Source organism: Neovison vison, chromosome 11 (genome assembly GCF_020171115.1).
Source record: "Neovison vison isolate M4711 chromosome 11, ASM_NN_V1, whole genome shotgun sequence".
Taxonomy (NCBI): Eukaryota; Metazoa; Chordata; class Mammalia; order Carnivora; family Mustelidae; genus Neogale; species Neogale vison.
In genome coordinates, this window is record NC_058101.1 from 166,918,198 (window position 1) to 166,945,505 (window position 27,308).

The following is a 27,308-nucleotide window of genomic DNA, read 5'->3' on the forward strand; positions in this document are numbered from 1 at the left end:
CAATAAGAATTATTTAGAGGATAATTATCTTTATAATAACATTTCTACAGTATAAGCGCATCAAAAACGGGCCTGCAGTCTGACTGAATCAGGCTAAAATAAGACTTTCTTTAAATGTTTTATTAGTTTCAGAGGTAGAATTTCATGATTTATCAGTTGCATATATTAAGACATTTTAAAAGAACAAGATTAAGGCAGCATTTACATATGACAAACTGCCATGTGCTGGGCCCTGGGGTAGACTTGGCTGGTGTTAGAAGATACTAGATAAACATTGAAGATTCCTCTTAAAGGAGCGAGATGGGAGCGTCTCCAAATTGTAGTTTTCATAGATTATATATGTAACATGATTGTGTCTATCCCCACAAGTCTATGCATACATTTTTAATACCTTTATTGAGACATGCCATAAAAGTCACTCATTTTATTAAGTATACAATATAATTTTTTAGTACAGAGTTCTGTAATCATCACAATCTAATTTTCTTCATCCTTAAAAGACCCCTTATATTTATTTGTAGTTAATTTTTCTTCCACTCTCATCCCCAGGCAACAATTAAAACTACTTTTTTTCTCTATAAATTTCTCTTTTCTGAAAAATTCATACAAATGGAGTCATACACTATGTAGTCTTTTGCATCTGGTCCTTTTGTATAGCAAAATTGTTGGAGGTACATCCATGTTACAACAGATAGCAGCAGTTCATTCTTTAATTTTCAATAATATTCCTTTGTATGAACATATGACATTTTCCTTATATCTTCACCAGTTGAAGGACATTTAAGTTGCTTCCACTTTGGGGCTTTTATGAATAATGCTGCTATGAATATTTTTTCAAATCTTTGTGGACATACATTTCATTCCTATTGGGTATAAACCTAGTAGTGGAATCACTGGATCAAATGGGTTAAACTCTAAAATTAATTTTTAAAAGCACTGCCAAACTGTTTTCCAGAGTAACCACACCATTTTACATTCCCATCAATAATACATGCAGGTTCACATTTTCTCTACAGCCTTGCCAACTCCTGTTATTTGTATTCTTACTTATATCAACAGGCATTGATGGACATTGAACAAATTTTAAACTGGGAAGTCTCTTTCTGTCAAGAGGACCCCTATCCAGAAACCCTATGCCTAACTAACAATGAAGTTTTGGGTTGGTAGCCACCAAAACAAATGTTTTCTGTATGAAATTCTCTCTGACTATACTAAGAAGCAATCTCTACTTAGTTGCATGTATTGCTATGTGTTCTTCTCCCCAAAAAAAGTTCTAAAGAATGCAACTTCGCACACCAAATAGTTAATTTCATTGCACAGACTCACTTCAGAGGTAACAATTTGACCTCAGAAATAAAGATAATATACTCTAGAACATGGTCAAAATCTTCTATATTAATTTAACATTTTATTAGTGAAAAAGTAGATGCAGGCAAGGAAAATTCTCTGCATTTTATTTAGGAAAAAAATCTGTAGTATTTTCCTTTATAGTTATTTTATAGGATTTCTAAGGCTTTGTACAAATGTAAATATAAAAATTAAATAAAATGTATATTGTAATTTTTAGAAGCTATATTTTTTCCAAGTATAGTAATTTTACTCAATAAATTTTTTTCAGTAAAAATGTGCTGAATGACTCTTCCCTAAGAATAAATATCTTTTTAGGGAACTAAAACATAACAAAATAATAACTTAGTATTGTAATAAAATTGTTAGTTTTATTAAAAGCAGTTTCTATTTCTTAACATCATTAATTAAGTTTTCTTAAAAAAAAGTCTACTTTATGGTATTATTTCATCAGAGTAAGTTGGCCCAATGAGACTCTCACTGACAAAGACATGTACAGAGTTAGTAACACATGTCTATAAATGCAGTTAGCCACAACCTTTCCATATACAATTTCCTTTTGCTCATACACACATATATTTACAGCTAATAAATAACATTTAAAGCCAAAGCATTGCATATATATATATGTGCAATATACGCACCTATGCATGTATTGCATATACATATGTAGATACATACATACACACACACACACACACACACACACACACACATATATATATATATATACATATAGTGAAGTCTGTAGAAGTCAGTGTTCCTAGGGCCAAACACCAATTGGATCCATATTTTCTTGAGTTTACACACCCTTGTTCAAAGCCCAAATCCAGAAAATTAATGAATTAGCAATAAAGGGGGATGACAACAACAAATCTTACAACATTTTATTTTTAGAGAAAATCCATTCCAAGTTAGCTGACATCAATCACAGCATTCATCCTACTTTGTATAGGTATAACCATACTTCTCAAATGAAGAGCCGAAGTTCTGGCACCTCTGGAATAACTTCTACTCCAATATGTCCTAATGCTATACCTCTTGATTGTTTGCTTTCTAAGCTATGCTGAAGAAAAAATGTACATGCGGGGCGTCATATATAAGTAATATGTTCAGACACCCACACATGTTCACAGTTTGGATTCTCAGCAATAGACTTTGAAACATTTTACTTCTTTATTAATTTATATGAATTATAGATCATTCTGAAAATATGATACCTAGTTTATAAGTAACTGTTCACTCACTCTTGACTAATTGTTAAAAATAACACCTCTCATGGCATTTGATGTGGCTATGGCAATTGAGGATTCTTTTAATTGCCCACAATGTTTTTAAGCACTGTTTATGGATATATACTTTTTCATCTCTTAACTTAGTAACAATAGCCTTTGTCTAAAATTTATAGGAACTTGTATGACGTAAAATTTGACCTCTGGTACATATCATCTTATTAAAAACAGGGAAGAAAGAGACATGGTCAAAGAATAACTGAAGCATGACTGAGATAACCCTAAAACTGAACAGTGCCTATCAAATATTAAATGACCTCAAATTGATGAATATAATTTCAGAAATCTGGTAAATGAAACTGCGGTATCATTTCCTTTTCTCATATTTAAAATTATGTGTCAGTTGACAATAATAGGCTCTTTTAAAACATCAACCTAGAAAGCACTGTTAAAATATAATCTCAAAACAAATGGTGGGTAGAGATTAAGCAGTAAACTGTAAAGCCTATTAAAACCAAATTGGTCTAAATTTTGTATCTCTTTTAATTTTTGACTTAGCAATGATGCAATCAGCTTCAGGGAGGGCTTAAAGTTTCAGTGATTTATCAACTTCATTTTCTATTCATTTCTCCAAGTTACTAGGCCCTGGTTCTGTTGGGCAACACAGAACCCAATGTCAAGAGAAGAACCATTCCAAAAAAGTCAGGTGTTTTGACTAGTAGGTAATGGGTCCAACTCATGCCACAAAAAAAAAAAAAAAAAAAGAAGAGAAGAGAAAAAAAATATCATTTTCTATATTCAGACTTGGAGAAAACTTTGAGAAGGTATCAGTCCAGAAAATGCAGACTTCTGATTAAAAAACGAGATTCTACTCAATTTTAGGCTACGGTTAAACTCATGAGATAAAGAAGGCCTATCATGTTACCATGACCCAAAATGTTTCTTACTTCTTTCTCTAAGGGCAAAACAGTGATTTTCAAATCTGTGATCTTTTAATGTTGGAAGATGTGTTATTTGGCCAGTATATTCCTCACATTGAATTAGCCACTTTTTTGGGTATTTAAGACTGTATCCTAAAATAACTAGTCAATTATTAATTAGGGATTAATATTCAGAAAAATTCTCTTTGAAATAACCAAAGCACTAAGCATCTTTTGTAAAAGTTATTTCGTTCTTCAAGGAATTCCTCTGGTGTTCTTCCTTCTGGAGATTTGCCCAGGGTCTGAGAAAAAGCAGAGGAAGGGAAATTTATTATTTGCTTAGTGTTTTATAACTACCCATCCCACCCCCACCTTCATGATGAAAAAGTTACTCGATTAGAAGTTCAGAACAAAGTTTGTGATTATATACCCAGGGTACATATGGATAATGGATCAGATATGGATAATGGCAGACTTGTTGGAATGAAAAACCCTCTATGGTCTACTTAGCCATGCCCCAATAAGGACTTTCATTTTTCAGAGGACTGAATCAAATTATTTCAAAGAATATATGATTTAAGATTTCTTAATTCTAAAACTTGTCGAATGAAATGCCTGATTTTTTGCTTTTCTTTTGATATGAGTCTTCTATCAGAAAATTAGAGACAGAGAACTTTTGATTAATTTAGTGACAGAAGAAAGAAACTGCGGAGGATTATTAGTCTGATTCACAATTCCTAGATAAAGTTCAGATGTATAAAGAAAAGCCACCTAAATATCTGTGGTGTCAGTAATCCTGTAATCATACAAGGAATGTATCAATAGAATTTCTCAGATAAATGACGGTGACTTATATAAATAATATGACCAGAAATACTTTTAAAACAGCTGGAGATACTTCCTAATTTTTCAGGTTTTCTCTTTACATTCATATATAGATTTAAAACAGTGGATGCTTTGGGGAAAATGTATGTGTACAAGTGTTTGTATATGTTTGTATGTGACATAAATGCATGTACAAAACTTCACAGTCTCTTCTAAAAGTTAAAGCAAAGGTGAAATTGTCTTAGATTTGTGATGAGCGAAAACAAAGCAATGAACTTCTGATTAGAACTGTCTCCACTTAGATAAAAATTCAGTTATTCTGCCTGACTCAGTACCATCAACTATTTTTCATTTTAAGTTTATCTTGAGTGTTCTTACATTAATGTTTTTAATCACGTGGCTTTATTTTATTATTCAAAGTGCATGCCATAAGAAAAAATATAAATATTATATACACATTGAGAAGGTCTGAAAGAATATAAATTTAAATGTTAATTGGGAGTTATCCCTGGGGGATAGAGTCACAGTGATTTTATTTTAGCCTATTTTTCCTAATTTACCCATAATCGATAATTATCCATGGATAAATTACAACATAAAATAAAAATTTAAAATAACAGAGATATTCCACCTAGGGTCTTTAATATGTTTTGATTAGGCAATTCTTATTCTGTACTTTTGTCTATAAATGTAACTGAGAGAAGAAAAACCAGAAGCAATTGTTTTTTCTTTTCTGGATGAGGTTGTGACCAGCCTTGCCCATTGTTTTTTGCTTTCCTGGCTTGTATGACATGATCTAAGCTTTTCCCTCTTACACTTGTAACCCATTAGCACTTGGTATCTGGCAGGGGAATGAGTAGGGAAATGAAAGTGAGATAATGTGAAAATTCAGGAGAGGTTGGAGAAGGTCACATGTTTAACTCCACTTAGTACTGACAGTCTGGAAAGGCTTAGCTGACAGCTGCAAAATGGACCAGTCTTAAAGGTCAGTAGGACAGAGCCAACAGATTATTTTGAAATGGAAAAGAAAACCATCTCCTAAATTCTAACTCCATTAGCTTCCCGTTGTTGGGGATTCTGAGTTGGATGTTGGGTGGCTGCCCCTTTTTGGTTCTCTGTTCTGGAGTCTGCTGCCACTTGGAGCACCAAGGACTATGTGCTGCAGCTGATGTTTTGCCCCCTGGGGCTATGTCCACCATCACAATGATGACCATTGTGTTGTTTGCTCTGCACACAGGCTCCATGAAGGTAACAGTAAGGCAGTACAGAAAACAAACAAACAAACAAACAAACAAAAAACAGTTATAAAGATGGAAAACAAAAGAACAGAAAGAGAAAGAAAATAGAGGAAGAACTGCCAAAAACAAATAGGCCAGGCCAACGTGTACATGGAAGGGCTAAGAAAGACCAACGTGTACATGGAAGGGCTAAGAGTCCAACCACAAGAATCAGCGCAAGTCTTTCGTTATGGGTGAAGAGCAATGTATGAAGCAGTGTCCCTGAGGGCAAGCTCAGGGTACCCAAGGAACTTTAGCTTATGATGCTCACCAGCCAGACTTTTTATTCAGAGACTTGTCATGGCATTTCACAAATACTACAGATGCCTTTCCTTTCTGCAGATGAGACACTTTCTCCCTGGAACAGAAGATTACCCTGTAGAAGAAAATGAATGTGAGCATGTCAAAAGGGAAAAGAGAAACAACTGAAAATATATGGTTTGGTCAGAGCTGTTTAAATCCCACCTCATCATTATGATTAATTATTTTGATATTTCCAGTAAACTGCTTAAAGTCAGGCCATTCTGGCCAGCAGCACATCTGAACCAGAGAGTTAATTGAAGGCCTAATCCACTATTTAACAAAAGAGTTAATTAGTCTATACAGGCATAAAGACAGCTTGGAGCAGCCCTAAAATCTCAGAGCTTTCACCAAAAGGTGACAGAAGAACAAATTTACCATTTCCTTTAATCTGCATTAGGGAATTCACAAATGATCCTTCAACTCCTGTGAAAGAAATAAACTCTCGGCATAGCCTCTTCATCCACAACCTGTTTTTTGTTTTGTTTGTTTTTGTTTGGTTCTGTTCTGTTTGTTTGTTATAAAAGAAAATGACCAAAGAGAAAAAAAAATCAATCTTAATTTAAAAAGTCATTTTTATTAACAATAATGGCACACTGTAGTTTGCAAAATCCCCATACATTAAGTATAGAAGGTTTAAATCCTATGAGGCTCTTTATGCAGCTAATTTATAGATAACATGAGGTGAGGGAAGGAAGACAGGGTGAGATTACTTTGGAATCTCATTCTTCTTGAAGATGTTGATTTTAATCTTTGAAAGTCAGATCTCTGAGATTCTTTCCATAACTGTTTTGTGCTTGTAAGAAACAGTGCTAAATGAGAAGCTAAGATCCTCAACTTAAAATCTCAGCTCTCATCCAATAATTGTGATCAATTCAGGGCTTATATTTTCTTTCCATGAAATTTAGAAACACTATTACTTCCCTGGGTGTGATAATAAAAGAACATGTCTCCCCAAAATTATAGGTATAATTATCTAGTTGATACAGTTTTAAAGAAAGAGCTTACTAAAGTTCCAACCTGAATGATGAAGGCTCCATTATTCCTAGGTCAGGACACAGTGAGTTTAAAATGAATGGGGAAAATACATTTAATTACTTTTTTTGGGTCTCTCCAGCTTTTACTCTGATCTTCTCAATAGCAAAGCCGGGACTGCTCCACCAGTCTGACCAGCTGAAGTATGAATCGCTTTTCCATTTGAGTTTCAACATTAGCAGTTCCCCAATATCCACCTCCGTGTAAATTAAAAAAGAGTATGTCTTATTTGCAGAAACTTCAGGCCTGAAGAAAAGAAATTAGCATATTCGGTTAGTTCTGGATATAAGTTTTTTGTTTTTTGTTTTTTTCACTTTTGTTTTCCTTACAAGACATAAATAGCTTTATTGTTTGGGAGGTATTTTAAAAATGCAAAAAATGTCCAGCAAAATACTAAAGATGAAGATCAATGGCATTTGGGTATTTTAAAAGATATACCCTTTTAATCTATTCTAACTTTTACACTAACAGTATGAACTATTTAATACAATTCTTAGGAAAAAAATCCATATATCAATCATTCAGAGACATTTATATTCATTTTCATCTATCCCCTTTCAATTTATATTGCTATGTGAACATGTTTGCTTTGTTAAAGTCATAAAATACATATAATTCTCTATTCTTCCTTTGTTTACTTCATATTTTACTTTCCATTTTTTGCCCTGTTTTACTGGGATTTTTATAATTATAGTTTTTAGAAACTACATTGATTTTATTGGCTTTAAACCACAACTCATTTAGCCATTGTCTCAATGTTGGGTACTTATTTTCTTTCTAATCCATGCTATTATATGTACCAATGTAATGAGAGCCATCCAGATGCCCGCCATGAAGCTTTTAAAAAAAATCCGAAGACTGTTTCTTTTCCAAGTGTCCTACTCTTCTGCTCTAAGGACCAATGGTTATAGCAGGTAGCATTGCCATGATAAACCTACATGCTGGACGTAATGCCATGTGGCTACTCACAGGGTAAAAGGGATGTTCTCACTCTCGGCCACAGTGCCATACAGAGAGATCTCGAAGGCTTGGTTGGTCTGTGTATCACTCTCAGTCCCAGAAAAATGTATCTTTACTTGGTAATGGAAGACTGTAGAGAGAAAATTGGAACAAGTGCTGATCAGTTTTTATGGAACCACCACCGTCCCCAAATAAACGGGTAACTCAGAACCACAGAATCCTGAACCATTAAATAGGAAGTGTTCACACATGACTATCAGTGTGGAAGATTCCTTCATGTCTACACAGTGCTCATTACTAGAAAATTCAGACCTTGAATTCCACTCCCTTTCAGGAAAGTGTGGTTGTAGTGGATAGAAGAAATCCAGGTGTATATGAATTGTAAAGCGGTCCTGGAAAGTAGTCATTTTTGATGGGGCACAAGGGAGAGCAAATCAAGAAGCGAAAATACCCATGATTCTTTCTTCAAGAACTCTACCCTTTCTTTCTTTTTTTTTTTAAGATTTTATTTATTTATTTGACAGACAGATTAGAAGTAGGCAGAGAGGCATCAGAGAGAGAGAGGGACGCAGGCTCTGCACTGAGCAGAGAGCCCGATGCGGGATCCCAGGACCCTGGGATCATGACCTGAGCTAAAGGCAGAGGCTTTAACTCACTGAGCCACCCAGAAGCCCCAAACTCTACCCTTTCTTGGCCATCTTATCGCCAAACATCTATATGGAGCATATTTTAATGGGACACTGTGTGACTGTTTCTTCATGTTTTATGAGTATGTCTGACTCCCTACCTATGTGTAAATTCCCTCAGGTCAGAAGATCACATTATTTATCCTCTTTATCCCCTCAGCATCTAGCACAGAGTAGGTAGTATATAGCAGGCTCACAATCAACCGTATTTATCAAATTATCAGTGAGGCCATAAAGACTGCTAGTTCCTAATGTGTTCTGTATTAGGGAAAACCTCTGGAAGAAGATACTTGAACATCTACATTTCCTTGCTGCTCTCCCCATCTCCATTAAAAAGCTGGAGTAGATGAGATGGGGGAATTAAGGAGATAAGAAAGGCAGCTGGTTTAACACATAGCTACTAAAGGTGAAAAAAAAAAAAGAGTTTGGAGGTGAATGGGGTCCTTGCAGGCATCACCATATACCAGAGCAAGGGAAGTTGAGACTGCCAAAGTACTCCCCAAAAATAGGATGGCGCCCTGCATAGCACTGAGCAGGACACCTGGGGATAAGTCTTCAGAAGAGTCCAGTCTCCTCTATACCTCACACCCACTTTCTTATTCTGAAGAGTCAGGGAAACTAAGGGTTTCCTCATTGCTTAAAAGGTTCCCTTGAATTATTGCTGCTCCAAACCTTTAGGCCACCAAATATACCACTATAGCGGTTCTAACAAACCCCCTTCAAATAGTTGCCTCTATCATATATATTTTATCTCAGAAAACTGTTCTTCAATATCATCCTTTCCCTCGGACTTCCACCTGGACCCCACATAAGTTAGCTTTTTTGGCCTAGTTCCTCTTGCCAGATTTCCTTAGTATCTCCTCTCCTATTTTCCTCTAATCCCTATAAATCTTGCTCTAAACATGTTTGAAATTCAACTGGGTATAAATTCATGACAAAATGGAGATATCTTGAGGTTTGGTTTATTCGTCCCTCCCAGGAACAGTTAAAATACAGGTAGTTTTTGCCTTCACTTAAACCAAACTTTAGAGTTGGCAAACTTTTTTCTGTGAAGGGCCAGATAGCAAATAATTTAGGCTTTGTGGGCCATACAGTCTCTGTCCTAACTACTTAACTCTACTGCAGTAGCACAAAAGCACTCTTAGTCAATACGAAAATGAATGTGTATGGCTGTGTTCTAATAAAACTTTCTTTACAAAAGCAGGAGGTAGGCTGGATTTGGCCCATGTGCCATAGTTTCTTGCTGACCCTGGATAGATGGATGCTTTCAAATTAGTTCAGAGCCTAGTACGAATGGGCTGGCCCATGCTGGTGGTCACAGTTACTGAGGAGGGTGGCAGGCAAGGCTGCTGCCTAGGATAGTGCAGGTTGTGCTCTGGGCATTACTGGTTATATAAATTGGGAGCTTCAGTTAAATAGACCAGGGTAACTTTTTCTCTACCAAAGGAAATACAAGTGAGGATTCAGGGTTTAGTAACATCATTTCACTACCTCTGTTGCAATGGACAGACATCATACATGTGATGCAGTAAACATGATAAAAAAATAGGATCAAATTGATTTTCTTTATTCGCAACATTCTCCAGCCTACCTTTGTAAGGCATCTGAGAGCGAGTCTTCAAGTACATTTTGCTGCTTCTTTTGGCTCTGACCTTATTGATCTCATAGCCCAAGTTGTTGCAACGGTTCTTTCTGCAACTCAAGCAGAGCCCTTTCTCAAAGGCTTCCTTTGAATTGCACCGGTAGGCCTTACTTGGATTTTCTTCATTCAACAGAGAGTCAATAAAGAGATGAATGGAGCGCTCATGGGAACACTTCACTAGCTGGTCCACATCTGGGGAAAAAGAGGCACAAAGGAAATTCAACTCCATGAGTGCCCACAGTGAGTGTTTCATCGTGTAGTCCAAACTAGTTTAGGTGTGATGTCAGAATAAAATTACCTAAGGATCTAGTCCTATGACTGCTTGAGTGTAAGTCCTATTTAAGGAGATATTTTTGGTGGCAGTTTCTCCTGTCTTTCTGAGTCAAAATTGCAAATTTTCAGAGAACTTTTGCCTTTTCTACTGTCATATTTGTATGTTTATGAAGATGTAATAAGAGACATTCAAGGTAAAAGTTGATTTCCCCCCGTTTGTCACATCTTTCTTTTATATTGAAAACATAAAACATTTCTCCATGCTTCTAGAAATAACATCATAAAAGGCAGAATTTTTAAATGAAAAGTATTTTATCATATGTATAATTGGAGGTTGTCTCACTATCAATAATTTTTACATCAAATTAATGACGGAAATAATTAGCTATATAATAAAAGTGTATCTCTTACCATAAGATTTTATAACTATTAAAAATAGTAACATTAAGCTGTAATTTCTATAACATGTGCACAAAAGACCTGAGCATATTGACTACAGGTAAGTTCCACTGCTCACAAAGGATGAAAAGATCCCTTAAAACAAATTATAAATTTGACCCAAACATGATTATTGCAGTAAACATTAAGATAACATTAACTTATATTTTCTTCCTTAAATTTTGAAACAGTTAGAGAAAGGTGATTTATTTTATTTTTTTAAAGATGTATTTATTTTAGAGAAAGAGAGGACGAGAGAGAATGCATTTGCATGAGTGAGAGGAAGGGAAGAGGGAAAGAATCTTCAAGCAGACTCCCCACTGAGGGCAGAGCCCCGCTCTGGTCTGGATTATTAAATCCAGACCCACAAGATCAATGACCCATAAGATCATGACCTTAGCCAAAACCAAGAGTCAGAGTCTTAACAGACTGAGCCATCCAGGTGCCCCTGATTTGCTTCTTATTTGGACATCTCTTTAAAAGGTTGACAAAAGAAATCTGAACTAATTAACAATCACTCTTATGGTTTTACAACCATAAGAGAACATGTGGCCTGATATCATTTTATACTGCTATTATCCAATGCAGTGGAGTTTTCTTATGTAGGTCTCACCTTTCTCTTCTTTTATTTCTGGAAGCTCTGTACTCAGTGTAGTTTACAATATAACACATAAAAGAAAAAAAAGTCTGTCTATCTGACCAAAGGAAGTACTAAGGCAGTAAAGGTGATCACACTGAATATGATAGCTTTTTCAGAAAAATTTCTTGGCTCAATGTGTATATTAAAACTACATACTTGTTGGAAATGGATAGGAGACTAGATCAATAAGAATTAAGTGTGAAACTTATATTTAATTAACTTCTAAATCATATTTACCTCCAAGGCCTCTCTCTGCAATCACACGGATAGCTTCCCCAATGTTACAACCCGGTTGAAAAGTGCCTCCATTAGGATAAATGTCAACATGTCCCACTGGTTTCTGGATTCCAATACTTCGGCCAGGTGATCCTCTGGTGAATGTGTGTAAGACATCTACAAAATCTGCATCATCGGGAGAAAGGCGACTTGGAGCTTCTGCATATTCAAAATTAGGTCCAGCTGGATCTAGGCCTTAATCCGGGGGTGGGGGAGACAAACAAACAAAGAAACATAATAAAGGCCTCACAGATTTTTAAATTCCCATTCATTTTAACCTCCATTAGTATCACCTTAGCATTCAATTGTTCATCATTTGAATGTAACTGGCAGCCACATGGGTTCTTATTAGTTCCTTATTCTGTAGTGATTGGATTCTTAAAGTACTGAGAGTATCAAAAGTAAGCTTAGCTCCTGTGAAAGAAATTTGAGGCTCCTGAACAGTAAATAGGAATCTTCATTCAGGACAAGTAGATCTCAAAAAAATAATTTTGTAAATTATTTTTGAACCTGGTGAGAAGGGCTTCAAACAGTGGCGGGCTCTTTCTTTTTCTCTTGGCATGCCAAATTATCCATTGCCGGGGTTGACTGTCTTCCTTTTTTCAAATAGCGTCTGGTGTTGGTCCTCTTTCATTTCTCCCAGCACTGACGGGAGAGGTGACATAACATGCATTATACCACCAAAACGCAGAGCAGAGGGAGGAGGGGAATGAGTTTCCCAGAGACTCCATTGGGCAATCTGTGCTTAATTAACTCTGCTCTATTTCTCTTCTGACAGTATATGGTAAGCCTAGGAGAGCAAGGGCCCATATTCTATCTTATTCCAGGAAAAAAAAAAAAAAAAGAAGAAGGCCTCCTATGAGATAATCCAATGGCTGGGCAAACACAGGAAAACCACACACATACAGGTATTTGACAAACTTTCTGATTCTCTTTCAGAATGAATAGCATCTCAACTCTTCTGTGATGACTACTAGCACTGCTTTCTTACCAGTAATTCTATTGACCTTCTTATTAGTCAGGCTTCCTGCAATGCCAGCAGCATGGGCTCCGAGGCTGTATCCCAAGAGATGGACATTGTCCAGAGGATAGTGAAATTCCTCCTTTGGAAGAGAAAAAGAAAAAGGTTCTTACAGTTGTGTACAAAAGATCAAAGCTAAAAGAAAAAGTGAATATAAGTATTGTTCTTGAAATATAGGCAATGCTTAAAATTAACTCTACTTATTTTAATTTTGTGTTTTAGATCAAACGCTCTAGTGTTGAGATTTTTCTTTTTCTTTAAAAACATATCTAAGTTAGAAACTTTTCCCATCCGTCTAAATTGAAGTGTATGGAAACCTGAATTTCCATATATCTGAAAATATATGTATGCATGTACATGTGTAGTTATATACTTATACGTAAATATATGTATATATGTGTCATATTTTTTTTAAAGATTTTATTTATTTATTTGACAGAGAGAAATCACAAGTAGATGGAGAGGCAGGCAGAGAGAGAGAGAGAGAAGCAGGCTCCCTGCTGAGCAGAGAGCCCGATGTGGGACTCGATCCCAGGACCCTGAGATCACGACCTGAGCCGAAGGCAGCGGCTTAACCCACTGAGCCACCCAGGCACCCTATGTGTCATATATATGTAGATAAACTATATGTAAACATACACACATATATCAAATATATATTTAACTTTAACCCATTATTCCCTACTCTAAATACTCTACATAATTTTATTCCTTCAGGTTGGCCAGAAAATATCACAGGGGGAAATAACCACAGAAACATATGATCCAGGCTTTTTCTTCAACAGATGAGAAGCCTAAGGCCCAGGCAGGTGATACCATTTGCCCAGGTTCACTTTCTTGACGAGCAAAAGAGTCAAGAAAAGAACTCTAACTTTTAATGGTCAGTCTAATAAACAGATTATTTTTTACCTCCAAGTATCTGGCTTAAATAATTTGGCCCTATCAGAGTATTAACTTTCTTTCAGCCAACCCCAAGATATTTTTCAAAGGTAATTTCAGAGGCTGACATCAGAGAATAACATGGATCAAAGTGGAAGCTAAATCAGAATTCCTGACCCACAGCCACCTCATAGTCTACAGACCCACCCTGCCATTTTCTTCCTAGCTCAAACCTATCCATCCCTTAACCCTCAACAAAAATCTGGACCTTTAATCTACACTAAGGAATGGGTAGTATTAATTTTTTCATGAAAAATATTGGTATTCTAATGGGTCAAAGGCAGGATAACGTTTTCATGCACCAGCCTAGTATAGAGAAGGATTTGGCTGAACATGACATCTTTTATCTGCCCTGAAATAACAAGCTTTTGTCTGCTCTGCCTAAATAGTTCTTGGTCGCACCAGATCTAATCACTAGGAGAATATCAAAGGAAAGGGCATGGCAAGACTATGCCTTGACTTTACAGTTTTTCATTCTTATCATAATGCTGCTGTCTGGCTAAAAAAAAGTCTGTATTTATTCTGTAGATTTGAATTGCCCCAGAAAATATTTATATTTAAGTGAAAAGGAATAAAGACCAGCCTTTTGTTCAGCAATAGTGAAGGGAACAGTTTCGGACCCATTAGTCTTCTTCCCAGAGTCTTACTTACCGCCATCCAGTTGATGAACTTGGCAACATCTTTTCCCACCAGCTTGGTGTACCCCGCAGACACTGGATAATGCTGTTGGGCTCGTGACAGCCAGTCCACCACAATGACATTGGAGTCCGGTTCCCTCTTGTACAGGGCAGCCACAAGTTTTGGCACCCAACTCTCATACATTCCTGTCACCTGAAGAGGATGATACAAGCTTTCCTAAAATACCCACCTGCAACTTGTTATAGATATGTCAGCTACATTAAATGGAAAGAAAACAAACCTCAAAGGAAGCCCATTGGCTCAGAAAGAAAACTTAAACCATGGAAAAGAATAATCAGAGACTTATGCCTGACTCTCTTGAGGCAAATCTGAATATGCCAAAGAAGGAATGTGTTAAGCTGAGGAATGGCAGGTTATGTTCACACCACCAATTTTTAAACACTTGTTTTATAAATTCTGTAAAACCAATCATTTATATAAAAGATCAATCTGAATAAGTTAAAATTCTGCAGCAGTTAAAGACTATTTTAAAATAAATTTAATTTAATTATTTCCAATTAGGTTAATAAATTTTCCCAACCAATCATTTATATAAAAGATCAATCTGAATAAGTTAAAATTCTGTAGCAGAATTATAGACTATTTTAAAATAAATTTAATTTAATTATTTCCAATTAGGCTAATAAATTTTTCCCAACCACATTATTTTGGAGGACGTGAATGTACTTGTTTTTCTTGTATAGAGTCATTTATATCGAACATTTAATATGCTAAAGAAAAAAGTAGTTTCAAGCATACTAATCCTAATAGAAGGTAAATTCATTCAGCAATCTCTCTGTTAATACATAAGCAAATGATCAGCTTCAGCTTAGAATTTTTTTATCATTTCTCTCAAATTCTTAATTATGAGAGTGGAAATTAATGAGGTTTAATAGTCACAATTCCCAAATTATTAGGTTGGCCCTGTCTGGAGATAAGAAGACTTCCAAATATAATTCTTTGCCTCTTATTTTAAAAAGATTCCCACATTCAAAGTTAAAAGAACTATGAGTCCTCAGGTTAATTCTATTTCTGTAAAATTTTAATTTAAGTTTTCAGAAAGAGCATTGGACACCTTTGCAAAGATGCATACTTTACAATAATGGAAACACACTTAAAAACTGCAGATGGTAAAACTGTGCACCATCTTGCCATGAGCTTAAACATAGCAGTAACCGAATTTCAATCCGCTAATCTACCCACTCCTACCATGACCTGAGACAAAATCATGTTGTAGCTACACAGAAAAGATTACTTAAATATGTGCTCAAAAAAGAAGATTCTGAAATACATGTTTAAGGTAGCTTTTCAGGGAGACCTATAAAACTCATACTCTTCTTAGCTTAATTCCAGTAACAAAAATAGGAGTCATGAATTCTCAAACCAAGGAACTTCAATTGGAACATTGATCTTATATAGTGGATTCTTTTAGATTTATTCTTCCATTTTATTTAGTTTATTTTCTAGACTAAAACTATCAAAACGAGATCTCACTTCACTCCTGACACTAATAACCGTTAGTTGTGCTCTGTGACAGGGAAAAGCAAGCCTGAAACTCAGGAGATTTTGGTTTCAGTCCCAGCTCTTCCAATAATTACTTCTATGAATGTAGGCACTGTCTTAACATAATAGGCCACCTATAAAACAAAGGGATCGGGGTCAGATGATCTTGAAGTTACCTGCCACCTCATAATGTCTTTTTGTAACCACTCTGACTCCCAATCTACTTGCAGTGATATAATACCAAGAATGAAGAGAAAAGAAGAAAATCTATAAAGGTAACATTAGTCCATTAGAAAATCATTTAAACTGTTTTTGAACCTGTCAAAACGAGAGGCTGCTTTAAACAGTCTAAGCACAGGGGAGCCTAGGTGGTTCAGTGGGTTAAAGCCTCTGCCTTCAGCTTGGGTCATGATCCCAGGGTCCTGGGATCGAGCCCCATATGGGGGGGGTGTCTCTGCTCAGCGGGGAGCCTGCTTCTCTTCCTCTCTTTCTGCTTTTCTGCCTACTTGTGATCTCTGTCAAATAAACAAATAAAATCTTGAAAAAAAAAAAAAGAGTCTAAGTGCAGCCTTGGTCATGGCGGGAACAAGTCAGAACACCCACCTGGCCCAAAACCCCAATGAATTGGTCCTGTCTCCCCTCTTCCTCTCTTAGACATTGAGGGTTTGCCACCTTTTGCAACTGCCTTTCAAGAAAGGATGATGTCAGTTCTTCAGAATGCAATGTTAACCACTCTTCCTCTCAGCCAGGCGTGAGGACCTCCTACCACAAGGAGAACTTTGTACTTAACACTCTGGTCTATGAAACCTAAGCAGGTGGCAAAGCTCCAGGACAGCTGTGTCTAAACTGCCTTCTGGGCTGGGCACTATGCATACCACACACTAAGCATTCTTCTGAATTTTCCATGGCAAAGCTGCAGAACTTCTTCATTTCCCTTTGTCCTATGACCTTGAGTTGCCAAACAGTTTATCTCAGATAAGGCAAAAAATCATATTTGCTCTAAACCCCTATTACATGTTTTTCTGTATTATCAATGTTTCCAAGTTAAGCAATCTGTCAAAGAGTCAATAACCCAACTTATTCCTACAGTGACTGATACTTTTATTAACTGCCTAAAAATTATTTAAAACCTTTCTTTTTTTAATTCAATGTAAAATACTGCTGTAAGTAACTCTGAACAATAAAGGGGTGGAAAATACAAGAACTCACCTTCTTTAATTCTAAAAAGGTTATTATTTACTAGGTTTTTTCCTCCGAGTTTCCTTAAATCAGCACAAATTTTAAAAATCTTTGATTCTCAGACACACAGCTGAACTGAAGCCCTTCTGGTCACTCAGTCCAGGTGGTCCAACTTAGCCAGCCAGGCAGACCACTGAGATAAGCTAAGATCCATTACCCAGTGTGGCTGGATTAATCATCACATAGGAGCAACCAGCTCTTTTTGATGACACTCAGTTCCACAGTGGCCTAACCTCTGAGGTCAGGCTCTCGAAATGTTAGGACACACAATGTGAAGAATATGGGGGCTTAGTGAGCAGGAGGGCCAGTGATAGAAACTGGCACTTTGTACTGATATTGGATCAGTCATGTCATCTTTGCATGAGAAGGAACTATGCTTTTGAAAAATTCCTAAAGCATCAAGTTCTCTTAGGGATAAGATTGAGATGTCTGAGATATTCAATTTATTCTGTCATATAAAATGTTTCTTAAGCTTACTATATGTTTTTGAAAACTATTTGAAGTTCCGTATACAACCAAAATGTCTCTAAAAGTACCAATGTTCACTTTTTCTTATTTAAATCTCTTAAAAATGTAAAAACATCTAAGTATTTGAATACGTAATTTTATCATCAGATATGTGATTTATTATGTTAATTCTAGTAAAGAGATTTTTCAAAAATAAACATCCATGCAAATTCTGTTAGTCGTTGCCTTCATCTCCATAAAAGTTACAGCACTTGTCTTGGATTAATAAGAAAGGAACTTAAGTTACACAGAAAAAGAAATCAGGACTAGAAATCTATCAATCATTCTCTAATTCATCTCACTAGAATTCATTTAGTATCTACTACTTTATTCACAAGCTCTGACATATTGGCAGGACTATTTCTCTTTAACCTCCCATTTTATAAAAATTCTTTTTATATTAAAAAAATGAAATCTTCTCACTAGGGTTTGAAAATATTAACAACAAACTGAAGTAGCTAAGAACTGCACCATGGAAGGTGACTGGCATATTTAGAAGGCATTATGTTAATTGTAATTTTTTTTTAAAGATTTTATTTAAATTTCAGCCAGTTAACACACAGTTTCACTTGTAAAATTTAGTGATTCAACACTTCCATACAACATCTGGTGCTTATCACAACAAGTGCATTCCTTTATTTAAAAGTAAAAATAACTGTAACCGCAGTTTTTACATTTTCTAATCATTTGGCATAACACTTCCCTGGCTATCCCTCTTTCATCTCTAGAAAAGTTCTCTAAAGTTTACAACTGGAGAATTTTGGAAGTGGAGTCTAACCTCTTTGTCTTACACATCAGTCATCTGAGGCCCAGAAATGAGAAGTAGCATCAATCACATTACAGAGCTGGAGAATGGCAAAGCCAGAATCAGAATCAATATTTCCTCACACCACTCCAACCCTCTCCTCCCTCTGACAGGTTCTCCCTTAGAAAAGGACCTTTGGTGATGTGCTGCATGAATCAGGATCATGCCAGTTTCCCCTTGGTTTCCTAAAACGATAAACTACATTCTGCTCTGTAGTTGAGCAAAGTCTTATTTTCCCACCTCACAAGAATGGCTGGTTCAAGGGCACCAACTAAGTACCATGGTAAAATGAAGGATGACACTACCTGGGGGAAATACTCATGAATCCATGATTTTAGATTCCACAATTCCCACCACAAGCCAGAATTTCCTATACTCAAGTTTAAAGTAAAGCCATTGGAAAACAAACAGAAGCACAGGATAGGAAGACTCATCACAGGGCTCCCAACAATGGGAGAAAGCCAGACAGGCAGGATGCCTGGTCTACCCCATTCTGCTTCTTCCTAAAGAGACTGTCTTACCGTCCAGCCATGGATCACCACAAAGGTTTTGCTGCTGTGGTTGAAGTGGCAGTTAGCCACAGATTCTGTCACTCCAGGAATGAGGTGGCAAGTATCCTCAGCTGTGTCTTCAGGGGTCCTTAGAGCAAATTTACTTTCGATATCTATAAAATCTCCTCCTCCTGTAATTCCCAAAAAGGAAAAAAAAATGCATAGGTGGTTAATTGGAGGGTTGTTTGTTTTATTTGCTGGAATGGTATGTTTTAAGCTTCTAAGCAACTTCCACCAGTGCTATTTTTATTTCTATTTTTGTAAATATATGTGGATTGCAAGAGAATGACTAATCCTCACTGGTGATCAAAGTTGACAGAGATCAGAATCCAGGTCTTTTGGTTATAACTCAAAACTTATTCTCCCAAAGAACGTTGGCTCATGGCTCTTGCATTGTAAAGTTCCACTTATTCCGTATATTATCTCACCCTCTTTCAATCTCCAGTTACAACAAAGGAATCTTTTCCCAAAATATTAAATAGGTTTGAGGAAAGTTTCCTTTTCAGTAGCATAATTTTTAAAATGTTAGCATTAAGAAAACTTGGAAGCCTAAGTAAATTTTTGTATAAAATTTTTCCCACCCCCACATCAAGGTACATCAACTAAAATTGTTTTAAAAAGTCATTTGGAAATGCCTGTGCTACATGTGAACTGGTTAATTCTTTTTTTTTTTCCCAAGATTTTTATTTATTTATTTGACAGAGAGTGAGAGAGCATAAGCAGAGAGAACAGCAGAGGGAGCAAGAGAAGCAGGCTCCCTGCTGAGCAGGGAGCCCTAGGACCTGGGGGCTCCATCACAGGACCCTGGGATCATGACCTGAGCCAAAGGCAGACAGACGCTTAACCAACTGAGCCATCCAGGTGCCTCTGAACTGGTTAATTCTTTCCCCAAATATTTCTTTTACAGTATTTCTTGTCTTTGTAGTCTTTCACACAAAGTCAAAGCTTAAAAAACTGTAGCAAAGCAGATTTGGGAAAGAATTCACTTTGACTTTTCATAATCAATCACAAAGTGAATAAGGAGGGAAATAATACTTCAGCCAACCATTTGCCTCTCTTGATAATATATTTGAATTTTGATAAATCTTCATTTAATGCTACAGTGAACGCTTGAAGTAAATTGTATTTCCAATTAGTCAAATTCTTACACAAAGTGAGCAAGTCAAAGGTAAGTTATGTTAAGGGAAGTTATTTAATTTCTTAACAAGTAAAAAAAAATTAAAAACTACTATAAGGTAATAATTTGTAGTTTTTAGTTTCTTTATTTCTAATTTCTTAATCTAAACTTACTCTTTTCACAATTCAAATGCTGAAAATCTGTAATTTCAAGTAACATTGCAAAAGCCAGGCCAAAGAAGTGAAAATAAAAATGATATAGTATAGTGAAAGTACAAGGATTCAAGTCAGGCTTATCATGTAATTAGCTGAGTACTGGTCAATATTTCCCCTTTTAATTATTTTCTAAAACTCCTTAAGCAGTATTGTGGCTACTTACTAATTCATTATAGGTGACAAGTTGATTACACACACACACACACACACACACATGCACACACTTCTAGCACCTGACTATTCTAAAATAATTTATTCAAATAATAGCCTGTGGCAAACTATTGATATTTAAGGTTTTTTTCATTTTCATATAGTAAAAGTACAACTGACCCACCAAAATACACTCTGCCTTCCATCTAATTTGAAGATGTAGGTCTTCCTTTTCCTTTCTAACCAGGAAGTACTCTGGTGGCCTATTATTTCCCTGATAGTAGAAAAAGAATATTATAAATTTTTTAATCTGATTTTGCTCTCAATGTCCAAGAAGTGTTTTTATTGTTACAAAGTACTTTAGAAAATTTAAAACTAAATTAGTTTCACCTATCCCATATCTCTCCACATCAAATAAGTCGTTCTTCCTCAATAATCACATTCTTTTAAAAGATTTTATTTATTTGTGAGAGAGAGCATGAGAGGAGAGAAGTCAGCGGGAGAAGCAGAGTCTCTGCTGAGCAGGGAGCCCGATATGGGACTCGATCCCGGGACTCCAGGATCATGATCTGAGCCGAAGGCAGTCGCTTAACCAACTGAGTCCCCCACCCCAGTAATCACATTTTAACATGTTTGATCACCAGTTTTTTTGAAATAGAAATCAAATAACCTGGCAGACAGATCTCACCCACCACCTATTTGTTAAACTGATATTTAAGATTATTGCCCTGCCTGACTCCAGAGGATGCCACTCACTTTGGTTGATTTTTCCTTAGAATTATGCAATGCAGCAGTCCTGGTGTCACTGGTGGTTTTGAAAAGACTAAAAATATTCTCTGGCATTATTAAGGCTAGCTTTGTATATTTCCATGAAAAAAGAAAAACTCTATTGAATTCATAGATTCTCAGTCAGTTGAGCATCCAACTCTTGATTTCGGCTCAGGTCATGATCTCAAGGTGGTGAGATCAAGCCCCAGGATGGCTCCATGCTGGGGGTGGAACCCGCTTAAGACTTTTTCTCCCTCTACCCCTCCCCTCACCGGCCTCACAGGCTCCCTCTCAAAAATAAATGAATGAATGAATAAATAAATAAATAAAAACTCCTGTACAGATTATCTGCATAGCCCACTGAGAGGTCCAATTTTCCACAACTAACATTTCCTGTTGGGTACATAATTTCTAAATTAAAAAAAAATAGGAAATTCATGCATTCTCAAACAAATTTGTATCTGGAGATTTTTATTTGACTTCTCAGGGAAATTTTTTTTTTCATTTTAAGTTACAGAAAGCATAATGAAGCATTTGACAGGAAGATAGCACCACTCCATATGCTACAAGATGTTTTCAATTCTATGTCAGTGCTATATATGAAATCATAAATGTTATAGTGATTACAGTTAGTCTTTCCTTCTCTTTGGATTCTGATAGAAAATATTCCCGATACTGATGTAAGAATGTCTCAGCAACGTAGGGATGAATGTACTTCCCAAGCCTTACTTTCTCACACAGCTGATATATGTCAGTCAATGTGTAGCTGTCCCAGTATACACTGGAATTGCTGTTGGCTGGCAGATAAACTGATGTGACTCAACGGTTACCAAGAAAATTATTATTTTCCATACATGAAAATGGTATTAATGGGGACGCCTGGGTGGCTCAGTTGGCTGGACGACTGCCTTCGGCTCAGGTCAGGATCCCTGAGTCCCGGGATCGAGTCCCACATAGGGCTCCCAGGTCCATGGGGAGTCTGCTTCTCCCTCTGACCTTCTCCTTGCTCGTGCTCTCTCTCACTGTCTCTCTCTCAAATAAATAAATAAAATCTTAAAGAAAATGGTATTAATGGCCTTTTTTAAGGGGAAAAGAATCTTTTATATCAGGACCCCTTAGAAATAAGGGCCACCTAAAATTAGTGGAAGGGTAAGGTGTATTCTTTTGTAAGAGCTTCCATCCTGAATTCAACTCATATCATTATCACCACATCAACCAGTTCCCATCAGACATGTTCTTATTCAGCACTAAGGTAAGATCTAGGGTAAGTAACAAGTTAATGTATTTCTTGACAATGTACTCTTTATTTCTAAATTATTAAATAGCTAAAATCCTAAGTGTAGAAACAAAGACAAAAATTTACATAATGTGGATAATCACTCAGAGAGATGAAATTAGGTTGAGAAATCAAAGAGTTTCAAAGGTAAACATTATTGTTCCTAGAAAAGAACATTGAGCATCCCAGGAAAGATATTCTAAAGTCAGCTCACAATTATCAGATGAATAGGATTAGTGTGCATATGAAGACATGAGGTACAAGAGCTCAATTATAATGCAGCTCTCTTTGAATTTTCTACCCCACCACATACATGCCTAAAGGACTTCATCACTAATTTACCTTCTTTCTGAAACTGATGGTCATACTTACTCAGGCAGCTTCTACAGAATGCCAAAAACCACTGACTGGGTGAGAACAAAAATAGTTTGATGAGGTGAAAAAAAAAAAAATCAATATCCTATCTGACTGAATTGAAGTCAGAGCCTTTAACCTACTAAGCCACCTAGGTGGCCCCCTATCTGACTGAATTGATTGGTCTTTACATGCTCCTGATTATTTAACAAACTTTGCTTGCTTTTCATTTTTATAGAAAAAAATGTTCATAAAATAGAAGCAGTAAACTATATAGCTCAATTTTTCCTCCTGAACAAAGGGAAGAAGAAAGGTTATGCTAAAAATACACTACACTATCTGAAAGAAAGTGAAAATTTTCCATTGTAACTCTACCCCTGTGTCTGACACGAACTTTTCAATACTGCTATTAATCAATCACTCCAGTGCTGAGGTCTGCTTCATTTGCAAATGCTATCAGCTATTTTGCTGTCATCACCATCATATTTAACTTAGATGTTAGCCTGGAAATTTACTATGGCAGATCAAATAGAATTGCAGCTACTGAGTACTGATTCATATGCTCCTTGTCTAGCTCTTTAAGCTTCCTAATGAGGCCCTGCAGAGATGGAGGTGGCTTCAAGAACAAAGAGCCTGAGGGCAGTGAGCACCTTGTATCCTCATATTCTTCTTAGGAAAAAAAAAAAAAAAAAATCCAGAATAAGCAAAGTCAGAGCCCAGAGAAGTACTGTTTACCATTCTCTCACTGATAACTTTTGCCTCTGAAATTGCTAAGTTCCTAGATGAATTCACCTGGAGGAGAAAATGGGAGATAATTTGCTGTGATGGGAGAAGCATAATATAAAGGGAGCTAGTGGTGGAGTAAAAGTAGGAGGGAAGGATAGGAGGGATTAATTTCACGTCTACTTAAAAATGATTCCTCCCTTGGAGCACCTGGGTGGCTAAGTCCCTTGCGAATCGGACTTATGGTTTCAGCTCAGGTCAAGTTCTCAGGCTCTGGAGATGGAGCCCAGAATGTGCAGGGCGCTGGGTGGTACCCTGCTTAGGATTCATTTTCTCTCTCTCTCTCTCTCTCTCTCTCTCTGCCCCTCCCCCCAAGTACTCAGGCTCTCTCTCTCTCTTAAGAAACAAAAACAAAAAATTCGAAATTATTAAAAAAAAAGGTTACTCCCTTGATACATTTACAGCTAGCTAAAGCATGCATTGCTTAAAATCCAATTTAATTCATCAGTCACAAAGCGCCCATTTAAATCAAAGAGTATGAATTAGAGGAGGCTAAGAGAATTTTGACTGTGGCCTGAACTCCTCATTTTTGAGTTGAGGAATCTAAAGTCAGAGAGGTGACACTAACCAGACCAGGAATTTAGGGCTGTGAACTTCTAAGAAGCCAGCAAAAACAGGGGCTCCATCAGTTAAGCCTCTGCCTTTGCTTAGGCCATGATCCCAGAGTCCTGGTATGAGTCCAAAGTGGGGCTCCCAGCTCAGCGGGGAGTCAGCTTCTCCCTCACCCTCTACCCCTTTCAATCTTGTGCTTGTTGGTGCGCTCTCTACCTCCTTCTCTCAAAATAGATAATGGGGTGTGTGTGTGTGTGTATGTGTGTGTGTATTTCAAAGCTAGCAAACACAAACTGTGGAAAACACATATTTGTGTGTGTTTTTACAGTAAAAGTAGCTTCACACCATCGTGTATTTTCTGAAATAAGAATATGGAATTTGTTCCTACCATCTTCTTGGACAGGGTTAAACACTATGGAGGGGTACATACCACTATGCAAGATATTTAAGACTTTTTAATTCAATCTTCAGATACTGTTTTTTTAATCCAGACTTGATGAAATCTACATTTTTAAAAAATAAATCTAACAAAATGTTCTTTTTCCAACCCACTGCAGAAGTCTGCAAAGTCTGCAAAGTCAGCTGCAAAATCATGGAGAAACTCGACTTGAAACCTGTTGCCAGTAAACATAACCAAGCAACACTGCTCTAACTGCAATTTCATCACTCAGGGGGAAAAATGTTGACTTTGGGTTGCTGTTTTATGTTCAGTGAACCAAGTAAGGTTCAAGGTACTAGGGCTGCCTCTATAGTGGGCAGGTCTTGGGCTGCTCCTTTGTCTCCCTGCATTTCTCCCGTAATGCCTTAACCCCAGGAGCGGCTGCAGGGCGCTGGGTGGATATCACGCGGCGGCTCCCGGAAGTTCCACATGCTGTGGACGCTCGGCGAGGCTGAGCGTCAGAGTCGGACTCAGCTCTGAGGAGTTTAAGAGTAGCCAAATGCAAACCTCCTAACACCACCGCAGCCGGCTGCCACAGTCTGCTGGTCTCTGCGCCCTGTTTTGAGGAGGGCAGCCCTCCTCTAGGCTTTCCGCGTGCTAAGAAAAGCGGCGCGTGCAAGAATGGAAACTGGAAAGCTTCCCCGGCTCTCAAACGCCTGCGGGACGCTGCGTCCGCGGGACTCGGCGCCGCGCGTCCTAGTCCCCCACCACAGCGTCCACGCCGAGGGCGAGTGCCCAAGGCTTCTGCGATGCGGACAACGCCTCCTCCCCCGTCCCCACCCTCTCGGGTCAGCTTCTCTAAGAGAAAGGACCACTCTCTAACAACGCTCCCATAGGCGGGGGCCGAGCCGCGTGGCGGCCGCGCCAGGGTCACCTTGACCTGCGTGCCTTTCATTCCAGGGTCCTCGCGCGAGGGTTACTGCCGATCACCGCCATTTAAGCCCTTCCTCCGACCTCTCTCGTCCCGCCCCTCGAGCTACCCGGTACTCTTCATCTCTGAAGTCTACGGACGCGGAAACACCGCCTCCGCCAGACTGGGACAACGCGGGAACGATTTCAGCACGATCAGAGGGAGAATTCCTTCCCTGCCACTCCAGACCCCAGCCCCTCCAGACCCCAGCCCGCTGGCTCTTCTCGGGACTGGCGCTTAGTCTAGGAGAGTCTCCAGTACGCATCTGCAACCCTTTTCGGCTTCCTCTTTTACCACCTTCGTAACCTGTGGAAGTTGCCAAAGTGGAGTCCGCAAGTGGAGGGGAGTCTACGGGCAAAAACTTACTGTCGGCGGCGGCCACCCCTCCGCGGGTGGCGGTCAGACTCTGGAACCACATGCCAAGCGCTACCAGCAACAGTGCTTTGCTCTCCATCTCGGGGCGCGTCTCTCGGTAGGAGCTACAGGGGATTGGCAGAAGCGCGGACAGGGTGATGGACCAGCTGAGCCCGAGGTGGGAGCAGGCTGGAGCTGAGGTCCAGCGTGGGACAAGTTGCCCTTTAAAAGGAAGAGCAGGGCAGCTAGAAGTGACAGGTTCCCTCTAAGGAGGAGGAGAACGGATCGAGTCTGACACTGTTTCCACTTCACAGCTGCTTATGTGACTGGAAATATGCAAATAAACCTCATCACCTATTGGCTATAAAATCATAAGTTGGGGGAGGGCCCTAAATTCACTTCCAAGTATTTGAGCAAACAGTAAGGAGGATAAAACCTTGCCAGTGAGAAGAGGGGAAAAGGGCAGAAGGGAAATTTGCTTTCTCTGTAAGGTTCCTCTTTGCTTTTCCTAAGGACTCTGCCTCTCAAGGGCCCCCTGTACAAGCACAAAATACAAATTTATATGCATTTATGTTAAATACTCTCAATCACCAGTTTTCCAAGGTTAAGCTGTTAAACTACGTTTGATTAATACTTAAAACTACACTTCTCTTTTCATGGCTTCTGTTTGTAACTTGCAGTGTTTGTTGTTATTATTTGTTTGCTTTTCCCAAAATTTTCCTGGACAATGTCAATTTAGGGATCCATGGACACACATTGTTCTGCAGTTTATGCTTGCACATCTGGTATATTAACATTGGCGAAATGGATTAGCCTATGTGGTAGAGAAAAGCCCTCTTGGTCTAACTAGTTTTTAAATTTTCTCTCACGAAAATTGTGCCCAATCCTCAAACTCAAAGGAGTCCAAGAATAACATTTTATCATCAGAGACAGATTATTGAGGTCAAATAATATAAAAATAGATTGTTATGCTAAGTGAAAGAAGCCAGTCTCAAAAAAAAAATACATATTGTATGATTCTATTTATCTAAAAATCCACAAGTAGTCACATTTTAGAGACAGGAAGTAGACTAGTGGTTGCCTGGAGCTGGGGAATAGGGGTTGGGGAACAATGGAGAAGTTTTGGGGGAATGGTGATTAAAAAGTTTTAAAATTATATTATGGTTTTGGTTGTACAAGTGGGTGAATATACTAAAAAAACTTTGACTTGTACACTTTAAATGGGTGCAGTTTACAGTATGTAAATTATATCTTAATAAACCTATTAAAAATGCATTGAGATATGCAAGTTAAATA

The 27,308-nt window shown here is 37.7% G+C and overlaps 1 protein-coding gene across 1 annotated transcript; it reads right to left on the minus strand.

The window, feature by feature from the left end:
• Positions 1-2,220: 2,220 nt before the first annotated feature.
• On the minus strand, positions 2,221-26,602 carry LPL (lipoprotein lipase). Its single transcript, XM_044225227.1, has 10 exons — positions 26,025-26,602; positions 19,065-19,225; positions 14,463-14,642; positions 12,843-12,954; positions 11,813-12,046; positions 10,174-10,416; positions 7,906-8,026; positions 7,000-7,182; positions 5,873-5,977; positions 2,221-3,801 (listed from the first exon to the last, which is right to left on the minus strand). Coding segments are annotated over exons 1-10 (1,428 nt in total). The 5' UTR covers positions 26,113-26,602; the 3' UTR covers positions 2,221-3,800.
• Positions 26,603-27,308: the final 706 nt, after the last annotated feature.